The 11,708-nt window shown below is 47.5% G+C and overlaps 1 protein-coding gene across 1 annotated transcript; it reads right to left on the bottom strand.

Moving 5' to 3' along the window:
- Positions 1–291: 291 nt before the first annotated feature.
- TNFSF14 (TNF superfamily member 14) lies at positions 292–9,119 on the bottom strand. The gene is made up of 4 exons (XM_044443700.1): positions 8,907–9,119; positions 5,813–5,849; positions 3,343–3,387; positions 292–871 (listed from the first exon to the last, which is right to left on the bottom strand). The coding sequence occupies exons 1-4, from the start codon at positions 9,117–9,119 to the stop codon at positions 450–452; spliced, it is 717 nt and encodes a 238-aa protein (XP_044299635.1). The 3' UTR covers positions 292–449.
- Positions 9,120–11,708: the final 2,589 nt, after the last annotated feature.

The raw sequence follows: 11,708 nt of genomic DNA on the forward strand, positions 1-11,708 counted from the left end.
TGGTAGGCCACTCATGGGTGTCTTTTGAATAGTGCCCATGATGAGTAATGCAATACCTTATTTTAGTATTTAATTTTTGCAATGACAGCCCATCCACATAAGCACTCAGGCAGCTCTTCGAGAAAGAAAACAGAAGGGCAAGGCAGCCCACTGCCTTGCAGCTGGCTCGTGCCATTTCCCAGAAACGTTTTCTTAGTTACTTTACTCTGGCCACTGTATCCGTGTCCAGCCATAAGCCAAACACCTTCCTACCCTCCCCCCCCCACACCCCCGAAAGGAATGAATGGGATGCTGCCCCTCAGCAAGGTGGCCAGCCTCATCCATTACATTTGGAAAATACTCAGGCTTTTGAAGCAGGATTGGAGACGGAGGCCACCCCGACAGTTTATGGAAGAAGCCACTCTCATGGTTCCATGGGAACCATTGTCTGTACACACCTCTAGTTGCTTTCAGATCATGAAGGTGCCAAAATATGTTCTCGATTCCTCACTGACCCGCACCAGATGCATCTGAGACACCTTGATGAAGACTTCCTCATTCTCTTCTAGATGGACCACCCCAGCGAGGAAGCTGTTGTGGCTCCAAAGCTGACTGTCCTTCAGGTTGCAGTAGGGAATGCTGTTGGTCAGCAGCTCCATTTCCTCAGGGTACTGAGAAGTCCTCTTGTATATTGTGTGGGTGACAAACAGGTAGCTCTGGTGAGTGACTGGGCAGTCTGAATGCCCCAGGAAGAGGTTGGAGTAAACATAGTAGTGACCGGACTTGTTGCAGATCAGTGAGCCGCCCTTGTAGCCCATCTCACGGAGGAAGGCCACTCCCTTCTTGTGCTCCCACAGCAGAGCTCCATTCGCAGCCGCAGAGATGGAGGCACCTGAGTAGAAAACACACCCACCGCCACCACAGTCAGCACTTGGCATGCAGGGTGAGGAGGGAGGCAGGCAATCCCACCCTGCACCCCCAGGGCCAGCCGGCTGCCTAATGCAGAGCAGCAAATGGCACCTTTCCTTCCCACAAGTCACAGCCAAATGGTTTTACACACGAGGAAGAAAACCCCACTTCCCTGGCAGTAAACAGCAACAACAAGCAGCCACATAATCCACCATTGGCTGCCCTTTCAAGGCACCCCCAAGCTGCTGCCCGAGCTGGTTGCCCCACTCCCCCAGTGGTAGGAACTGGTTGCCCCACTCCCCCAGGGAGCTGGGAAGGGAATTGAGGCGAAGGCCTCTGGCTTCAGCGAGGCAGGTTCTCGCTACCAGGCACCCACTGCCTCATTGCCACGCTTTGGGACCGGGCTCAGCGACAGGGAAGGAAGGGAAAGGAGCAGTGCATTTTCATTCCTGAACCGCAGGCCCAGTTCCTTTCAAGGTGGGCCCGTATTCTCTCTCAGGAAGACTAACCCAGTATTTCAGGGCTTGCTAGAGGGCACTTCTTTGTTTTGAAGTTGCCCTCCCTGTGAAGGGCTGTCCAGTCCAAGCCAAGTTGAAAGAAAAAGAAGAATGAGTTGGGTGCAGCACAGCAGACTGAGGCTGGGCAAGGCACCATCTTATTCGGAGGCATATTGTAATTAATTATAGTAATTAACTCTAAAGTTACACCTACACATGCACAGTAGAATTTTATGCAAATAGGTACTCTCTTTTGTCCTCTTTTTGGCAATTCAGAGGGGCCCTCTTACATCTAAGCAGGTGTGTGCACACACGCACACTCTCCTCTGTTGAGGGTGTGCAGAAATGCATGTGCCATTCCCTGGGCAAGGAACCCACTTGACAATGCTGAGGCTAAAAGTAAAGTGAAGAACATGAGAACAAGGCAGGGGTGGGGGCTGTGCTCCAAAAGACAAAACCTCTGTTCTGAACCTCAATAAACCCAAATAAAGAGGATGCTGGAGGGTGGCACTCACTTTGCTGAATGGTAACCTCCTAGTTCAGAATATATATTTTTAAATTAAGAAATATAATCGACATGAAAAGGGACCAGAAGCCTGGCAGGCAGCAAGAGGAGCCCTGGTGCTCACAGGAACAGTGCTGAAGATCCCACAGAGAGGGAGGAGGAAGTGGGTCCAGACAAGGCTTCTGGAAAGGCTTAAAACTCTGCTCCAGCTGTGGCATATCATGAGCCTTTGACTAGTGCGTACAATGTAAAGACGCCATGGTCAGTTTGTAGCCCTCAAGCATTTTGGCCTACAGCTCTTATCCTCCTTCTCCATTAGATGGGAGTGAAGGCAATCTGACCGCCATTTGTCTGGGAGAAAGACCCATTGAACTCAGTAGAACTTACCTCTGAATAGGACTGCAGAGGGTCCTATGCAAGAATTTATTTTTATTTTTACTGATTTGCTAAGGAGGACCTTTTCATCATGCAAGTTCTCCCTTGAATCTGAAATAGCATAGCCCAAGCACAGGTTTGTCACCTCATTGAGAAGGGGGTCTTAAAGAGATAGTGCTTTAGACCTGTTTCAAGCAGTGATGCCTTTTTTCATTTTTATTCTAGTGTAGCTATAGGGGACCAGATACAGACTGGGCCTCCCAAAGCCCTGCTAGAGTCCCAATCCCAGCTGGGGGCACTGTGCCTGTTCTGGAGTAAAATGGAGCAGAAAAATGACAGGAAGGTTTGACCTGGGTTCAGTGGGACACAGATTTAGTGATGTGTCCTGGCTGTTAGTGTTCTGACAGGCCCAGCATTAGGGCCTGGCATGCTGTGACAGGTCCCAGGGCCCATGAGACCTGGGCGGGCCCACTTCTGCCTCCAATACTGCCATGGGACCATACCTCGCGCTTCTGCCCCCGGTGGCCACAAGCTGCGATGCAGCTGTCAATCCTTCCCTCTGCCACATTCACCAAAGGCAGTGCTTGGATGGCATCCAGGCAGCTGCTTGGCTCTGAGGCATACTGGGCAGTTGCCATCTTTTATTTCCCAGAATGCAATGCCTGAGATCAGCAGTGCCCAGCTCCAGTTCAGAAGCTCTGTTAAGGAAGCAGCACTGGCAGTGTCAGCACGCTGGGCTACTCAGGAGGTGACTGATGGCTGCAGTGACGGGCCCTGTCAGAGGGGCCCAGGCTGGCCCCTGGCGGCCCACTGGCAGCTCAGAGCTGAAGCAGCTCCCCCTCCTGATATTGTCAGAAGGCAAGCTCAGTATTCCCTTCATATCTTCCTGCCCACACCCCCAGTCTGAGCACACCCCAGGCCTGGCCTGGCTTCAGACGCAGCTGCTGCAGGCCCTTGCACCCACCAGCCTCACAGCAGCCAGCCAGCCAGCCGTGCTGCACTCCCATTGCATTCAGGGTCTGGACAAAATCTGAAGGGTAAAGGGAGACATTTCGCTCAGTTAAGGCATTTTCCTACCTAGGGTCAGGTGAGCAGCTGGTTTTTCAGCAGTAGGTGTGTGACCTGTAAAAGCAAATCAGACGACATTGAAATTTGCTTGCAGTTCCTTTGTCCGCAGGGACCGAAGGGCAACAAAGCCTATTGTAGCATCACTGCTTTCCCCTACAGGCTACCATTAACAGGGCCCTGCATAGGCTGCAATTCTGTAGCGATGGGTGAAAAGATGTACAGAACTGCGCTACAGGGTGCCTTATTCAATTTCCTGGAAACTGCAAATTCTGCTAAGAATGTTCTTGAGGCTTCAAAGAGTGCCAGAATCTTAGAAACCAGAAGGGCTGTGGTGACAGGTTCTGTGCTCTCAATATCATCTGGTCCTTCCATATAAGAAAACAGAATAACTTATGCAAAAGGCTAAAAATGGCATAACTGAACAAGCCAGGTAAAAGAACAGTCACATTTTAGCTCACTTTGCATAATTTGTAAATTGTATCATAGGATTTGGACATCACAGGGTTGGACCATCTGTAAAAAAAAGTTTTAATGCAGAACTAAAAGAGCCCAGAACAGTTTACTTCTCCCACAACTGCACCACCCAAGCTGTTTGGTTTTGCTCTGGTCAGTTTCCTTTCAAATAGCACCAAGTTTTCATTTCATCATTGGCATTTCCTGCACATTGTGACAGGCCAGGCCAGGCCAGGCAGGGGGCTCAGTGCTGGCACCTGCTGCAGCCCACAGCTTGGAGATCTGCCCTCATCTTTGTTCAGATCAGTATATATTTTCACATATGTGTGCACAACCTGACAGCCAACAAGGAGTGAGGTGGGTGGCAATACAGCAGCAGTCCTTTCAACTGGAGAAGCTATTTGCCAGTGCTTGCCACCCACCCACCCACATTTCAGCTGGGCAAGCCTCCACAATAGCTTCATGCTTATTTGTCCTCAGCTCATTCTTTCCTCTGCTTCCTCCCTCTCTCTCAGAAACCACGGGTACTGACATGGGGGTGCAGCACTTCTCTGCCCCCTTGCCCCATGGACCATTTCCTAGGCAGAGGCAGCTGCACAGAGGGAAGAGGAGGAGGGAGATTTGGAAGAAGACACAGTTCTGTGCCCAGCTCCATCTTGGCACACTCCATGGGACCAGCTCACAGAGCACACCATGGCTTCGGGGCAAGCTGGGCATGCTTTCCACAGGGTGGCTTATAAGCCCACCAGGCTGTGCCTATAAGCCAACCCAGCAAGCTCTGGCTGCTAGAACCTCTGCTCAGTGGCACAACAAGCCCCTTGGTAGGCACAGCCACTTCCGAGCCGCTGGGCAAGAGAAGCACTGCTGCTTGCTTGCTAGAAGTGGGCCCCTCTTGGTTATGGTCACTAAGGGCATGGCCATGACTAGCAAACCCAGAGCCACCAGTTCCCCCATTCTCTACTCCTGCTGTGGCTCTGGGGCTGTGGAGAAGGAAGGAACACTTGATGGTTTTGTGGGAGGGGGGCAGGATACCTGCAGGGGGGCCAAGGGAGGAAGAGGAGGAGGCATCTTTGCTTCCAACATGCCTGAGCATTTGTCAGGCATACTGGGGGGCAAGGCAGCTTCATGTGCCACGTGACTCCTCCCCGTGGCTGAACTCAGCCCAGCTCCTTGTAAGCTGTCCCCACAAGCCACTGCTTTGCTGTGGGATTTCATCATCATGCAACACAAGGAGCCCAGGAGTGAGCGAAGCCACCACAGACCTACTTGGCAAGGGCAGCGGGAAAGGGTAGCCCCTCTGGCCAAGCAGCACTGGGTAAGCAGGCATGGCAGCTGCCCTGTAGTGCCCCAGCAACAGCTGTGGAGGCTCAGGGCAGCAGTGTGGGACTTACCATGCTAGGCTCCCCTCCCTCTGGCACCGCTGCTGCTGATCCCAGCAGAGAGGGAGACTTGTGAGCAGGAGCGTGCGCACACCCTTGCTTTGTAAAGTCAACACACACTGGTGATCCAACTCAATTTAATTCACTCCTCTCTTCCTCCACTGCCATCCCCTTTCCTGCAAAATAGCAGGATTCTCTATAATAGAAAGGGGAAATCATGGGAGGAAACCAATAATTTTACACACAGACGAACCAAAGCTGACCCACTGCAATTCAGCACTAACTGCCCAGCCAGATAGATCAACAGAAAGAAATGAAATGGCAAAGTAGAGGTGTTCAGTGGGCCTCAAAAGGTTGTTTTGCAGAGCAGAACTCATTACTGAGTAGACACTGTAGAACAGACCTCATACTAGGGCCTGAGCCATGATGGCTCTAGTAAATTCCCAGAAACCCCCATTTTGAAAGGTATCTAAAGCCACATTGCAATATGGCGTTGGGCAATATGGCATCTTACTATATCCTGTGTGCAACTTGTTTTAATTTCTCTTCCAGCTGCTTGCTGAAAAGCAAATGCTTCAGTAGTGCCAAAGGCTCTGGCTGGAAGCAAACCTAGATGAGGTTTAAGAGACAGAGCAAGGACAGCTTACCTTGTACAGATTTTTCATAGGTTGCACCAGCTTCTGCCTAAGCAAAGAAAACCAGGAGTCAATTTTCAGAAAAACCCATTTCAAAAAGCACCTTGAATCCATACTTAAAGAACCTTCATTCTGCCACAGATATTGCCTCAAAGCTGAAATTTCCTTCTTAGGTAGTTCACATTTATGTGAAATTCTCCCCGATTTCCGTCAATGTACAGGAAATCAGTGCTAGAGAGATGCAATCATCAGATCCTGAACCAAAACCTGGTTTCCATATCACCTGGCCTCGCCCCTTCCGCTTCTCCAACAGGCACAAGGGGATAGTCGGAAGAACGAGGAGGAGGAGGAAGAACGGTTTCTCTTCAGTTACTGGGAAAGGAGTTATCATAACACCCTTGAACTTGGGGCCAGTTAAACATAAAAACATCCATCACTGAAACAACTTTGGGCAACAACAAGAGCTGAAAGCACACACAGATCATTGCATGTACTGTGTGTCATTTACTTTTGTACACACAGTCTATGAACTTCTTAGCCTGAACCCTTTAGCCTGCACTTTAACGAGATTTCTCTTGCTGAACTCTTAGCGGGATTAACAATGGCCCCCCAGCACATGCTCTTCTCCAGAGGCTGGTCCTTCTCTGCCTGTCGTGTTCCACTGTGCCAGCACAAGGTGGCATTGCACAAGAGCAGAACTGGAAAAATGCAAGAACTTCCCATGCTGGCTCCTCCTTCATTTCCCAATGCTTTCCTTGGCTTAAGGTAAGTCCTAGACATGCTCGGAAAGAACAGGTGAGGCCCTGGGAACGATTGCTTTATGTAAAGCACCGGCATGCTACTGTGAGTGAGGAATCATGAGCGGTTTAAAAATGCGTCACACAGGGGAAACCTGTGTGCACCTAGTGGCTTGGAACAAGTTGCAAATTTCCAGGATGCATGGCAGACTTTCTGGAAACAACAAAGAGTAGTATGCATTTGTGATTTTCATTTTCCCACAAGCTATCCATGTCAGAAATTCATAACAGTTCAAGAGGCCTTTTTATATGGAATGGACCCCAGAAACAAGCAAGGCAGATTGGCTAGAAAGTATACTTAGACATTCAACTAATATGGAAATGTTTTGGGCTTCTGTTCTCTTACTGAATACTCAGGTGAGGAGCATTTTATAAGGTTGAACTCAATCCCATCTTCTAATAAATTAATGACATAGTTTTAGCATCCTGTCTCCAGCAAAGCTCCTTGCCAGCTGTACATCCCCAGTGGAGGATCCATGTGCTCTGTGCTCCCACTCCTTTCAGTACAGCTGCTTAAGAAAAGTTCTCAGCAGATTGTGCCTTGGATGCCTAGTCCTTGAAAAGGCTTGAGAGTATCTCTCCACTCCCCCATAGCTCCTGTGCAATGTCTATACATTCATGCACGCAACTGGGTGCTCTGCATCAGGGGACTCTGTGTGGTGAGTGTCCCTAAAATGTCGCCCTGGCCCCTGCTTGCTCTAGAGATGCGGGTTGCAGCCCTTACCCCAGGAAGGTGATACCAAAATGCATGCAGGGAAATCACTGCTCACCACTATTTTGCTGGACACACATGTCTTCATCAAGCAGAAGAGAAAGAAATCTCATTGTCTGCTGTACAGAGCAATGCAGGTCCCCTCCCCCCACCATCCCTCTCTGCAAATACCCAATTTAGGAAGCACAAAACTCTTTGAAGCATCATCACACACATTTGAATAAAAAGGCCAGTTGGGTCTTCTGTCAAAGGGGATTTCACAAAAGGCTTCCTTGTGCAACCAACTAAAATGATCAAAAAGGCTTGTGCTAAAGGTTGATAAGGTAGGATAGGAGACCCCAGCAGTGGAAGGCTTGGCCGCCACTCCAACAGCCCAATCACAAAGCACTCAAGAAGTTCTGAGCCAGTGTGAGAAAATCCTGGATTTGCAGTAGAGGTACAGATTTTATTAAATCTCTTTCATCTGTACTTTGCGGATTCTCACGTGTCAGGTGTTTTGTTTCGTTTCGTTTTAGCAATGTATGAGAATTTCAATCCTGTTTGAAAATGCACATTAGCACATTAGCAAAGCTGGCGCATAGTGAATGCACATTGGCACAAATATGCACTTGCATGAATCCTCCTAAAAGTAAAAAGCTGATCTGTAGTTTCATGGGGTCTGTGCATCACAAAAAAGCTGGTCCGTTGCTGAATCCACAGGTTGGACTCAGAGAAATCCTAAACCCATTTGACTCCATTGTGGATTTCTTTGGCATCCCCAGTTTGCACACCCTACTTGTCTATACCCCACATCTTCTAGCTAAGAAGCCCCTCCAAATACTGGAACCAGAATGGTTACCACTTGTTTTTACTGTTCTCATCTCTTTATCAGCAGTTAGTCATGCATCAATGAAGCAGGTTAAATTTTCTCTTCCCAGCAATTAATCTCTGTACCAAGAAATTTTCATCTGCTTCATTGTGTCAGACTGCTGGTAAAGCAAAAAGGTGCATTTTAAAAAAAATAACAAAAGTGACTTCCTTATCATTTACTTTACACTAATTTATAACTGGGTGCATATTTTGGTTACTTTGGATAACATGGATTTGTCAATGTCTAAAGGTTAGCCCTATTACCTTAAAACGAACAGACTTGATTTTTAAGGCCACAATCCTTTAATTAAACCAAGTTGCCAATGTGATTATACAGAATTAGCTGCAGTTCTACTTCTGTGTGATAAACAACACTTTGTATCATGAAAGCTAATCTGACCATTCCCCAGTAGAAATTGCTCCTATAAAACCCATGTGTACCCACAATACTTGAATCTGCATTGTGTCTCTCTCAGCCTTCTCTTACACACATTGTCCTGAGCCAAATTAAATCAATTACGCAAACACATGCCTTCCCATAGTGGTACCTAAGGCCCTGTCTCCGGATACGCATCAGTTCCAGCCAAAGAGCTTCACGTTCCCAAGAACACATCTCCTGCCACATGCCCAATTCCATTCCTTCTCACTGCCTTTCTCTCAGCCACATGTATCACTAGCCTCCATCAGCTGTCCCCTGCTCCCATCAGCCCTTTGTTCTCCGTGCTCTATAACTATATATATATATGACCTGTGCCGCTGCTTTGTCCAGTTCCTTGCGGAAGCAGATCAGGTAATAGGCTTGAATGGCTAAGGCAGCCAGCATCAGCACCAGCAGAATCCCCAGGAGCAGCTTCCCATGCTGCCATTTCTTCTGGCTCTTGTACACCGGCAGCACGAATGGGGGATTTTGCTGTGGTGCATCCACGACAAAAACAGATGGGTATCTGATGTTATGTTCCATAATGCTGTCCTTTAGTAGAAGAGCTGGGACAATTGCGGTGCAGTTAAGCAAATAGACCAGTTGCTTCTCTGTGGCCTGAGCTATGTAGATGAGAGAGTGCAACGCCCACATCCCTGGAGAGGAAACCACAATGTTACCCAACTGCCCTTTATGCATTAGGGCTGTGCGCCTGCTTTGGTGGGCTGGGACTTCCTTCAGGGAAGCCACTCCTCTTGGTCCTTTCCTGGGTGAGTTCAGATGGCTTTCTGTTTGCTCTCTGGAGGCTTGCATGCCCACACATATGGCCCTGAAGCAAAGGGGGCAGGCGCCTATCTCAGCCCCAGCCAGGAACTTCACATGTTCAACAAGCTCACACCTAGCTGTGCCGGTGGACCTGAGCCTGTGCCCCATGGAAGGGGGAGCAATTTCAGCTGCAAGCAGGAGAGAGGGGTGTGCGTGTGCTGGGGTTGTGGCCAGTCTTTCTCTTACTTGCCATTCTAAGGAATCAGCCATGCAGATGTGCTTTTCAAAGCTCAGGTTTACAGAATTGAACCTGTTTCCTCAATGAGAAGGAGTGTTTGACAGATAACTCAAAAAGCAAAGGGATGGCATAGAAATCATTACAGCACAGTCATATTTATTCAAATGGATTTCAGAGCTATTTAATCATGGAATATAGACACGAGGGGGAATCTTTAACAACATCCACAGAAAGTTAAAACCCTCCCTATAGTTAAAAAAACGACCCCGAACAGAAATAGCATGCTGTCCTGTGTGTTTGCTATTGTGAGTTTTCCCTTCAGTTTTTCCACTGGATCTTATTTAGCAAGAAAAGATCTGGTTCTCCCTGCAGTGTCCAGAATTTTATTGAACCAGAAGATGTCCCATATGTACTTCAGTTACAAGATCTTCTTCAGGAGGTAAAACCAGGTCACTAAAAGGAACTACTGCTAAAAGCACTGTAATTTTCTAAACATCTCCAGGAACATTTGACTAATTGTGCTGAATGGTTTACACTGATATAGTCTTTCAAGGGATCTGTAGCAATGAAATTCAATAAGAGTTTTTTTGCACGAGGCTGTTAATCAGCTGTATCTACTTTTGGTTTTGTTGCAAACTGAGACCCAACTACTATACCAGAGCATTTACTTTCTTACTTTTCTGCTATATAACCTTGAGGTGGAGCTGTGCTATGGCAGAATAGCACAAATACACAAGGAGAAATTCCATTTTCTTTCATTTTCATGATTAAATGCTGCATTTTCCATGCTTAGGTTAGAGCATGGAACACACTCACAGAAAGTGCTGGTCAGACACAGGAGCAAAACTGGAGACTCATGACATCATTCAGAGAACATGTAAAGACATGTAAAGAAGTGTGAGGAGGGGATGGTGAGCCCACCTACACCCATGCAGGCTGCACCTCTGCTTTTTGTGGTGGGGGAAGTCAGACTTTGTGCAGCCAGATGAGGGTTGGGACAACCTCAAAAGATATATAGAGGATGACCATGATTCTCTGACAGCATACTGACAGCATTAAAAAGTGTGTGAATACTGCATGGCAATTCCACCAAAAATGTTCAGTATGGAAGCATCCTAAAGCAGCACAACACAGTAATTAATTTATTTTAGTTATTATAGTTATCTCCTGCCTTTTTTCCTTTCAAGGAAAGCAAAGCAGTTTATATCATTCTCCACCTCCTGCTCCCAATCTTATCCTCACAACAACAGCCCTGTAAGGTAGGTTGGGCTGAGAGTCTGTGACTGGCCTGAAGTCACTCAGTGAGCTCTGTGGCAAAGAATTGACTAGAGCCCATATCCAGTGTACAAGTTTCTCCATTAAGGGCTTTTCTAGATGCCATTTATTGCTACTCTTGCTTCCAGACTCATGGAACTTTTCATAAGTGTGCTTGTTGTTCCAGAGAGAGAGAGCGCTTTTCCACATTAGGTGGTTATTCCACCACTTTACTGAGGCTTCTGCTTCTGGATTCTTAGCAGGATTAATACTGACTCCTTTGCACATTTTTCTCTGCCTTTCTACAGCCAGTCCCCAGGTTACAAACAAGTTGTGTTCCTGAGAAAGTGAAAATTCATCTTTAAGTCAAATTTGTATGTAAGTCAGATCACATACAAGTAGCCATCCACATTCGTGGGGGTCAGGGGCACAGGACCCTCCCTGCCCTTTTGCTTCATCTCTCTCTGTGTTTGTTTGTTTGTTTATTTATTTATTTAGAAAATTTCTAGGCCGCCCCATTCGCCGAAGCCTCGGGGCGGCTTACAAATAAATAAATTAAAATACATAAATAACAATATAAAATACACATAACTGTATAAAATAAGTCGCCCTGGCCAAAAAACTTTAAAATAAAAATAACATTAACAATTAAAATGACGCTTGAATAAAAAGGTCTTCGCCTGGTGCCGAAAAACAAATAACGATGGTGCCAGGTGGACCTCTCTGGGGAGCACATTCCATAGATTGGGCGCCACCACAGAGAAAGCCCTCCTCTGAGTAACTATCCTCCTAATTTCCTTCACGGAGGGTTCCCGGAGAAGGGCCTTTCCCACTGATCTCAGGGGGCGGGCGGGCATATATGGACGCAAGCGCTC

This window comes from Varanus komodoensis, unplaced genomic scaffold, assembly GCF_004798865.1.
Source record: "Varanus komodoensis strain SLA01 unplaced genomic scaffold, ASM479886v1 scaffold42, whole genome shotgun sequence".
Classification (NCBI taxonomy): Eukaryota; Metazoa; Chordata; class Lepidosauria; order Squamata; family Varanidae; genus Varanus; species Varanus komodoensis.

What these genes read in the sequence shown, in the direction of transcription:
- TNFSF14 (XM_044443700.1), bottom strand. Translation starts at nt 9,119, where the DNA reads ATGGAACATAACATCAGATACCCATCTGTTTTTGTCGTGGATGCACCA. An exon ending in CTATGAAAAATCTGTACAAG is followed by an intron (nt 3,388 to 5,812) that starts GTAAGCTGTCCT and finishes TTGCTTTTACAG; the next exon opens with GTCACACACCTACTGCTGAA. An exon ending in AGCTGCTCACCTGACCCTAG is followed by an intron (nt 872 to 3,342) that starts GTAGGAAAATGC and finishes TTTTCTACTCAG; the next exon opens with GTGCCTCCATCTCTGCGGCT.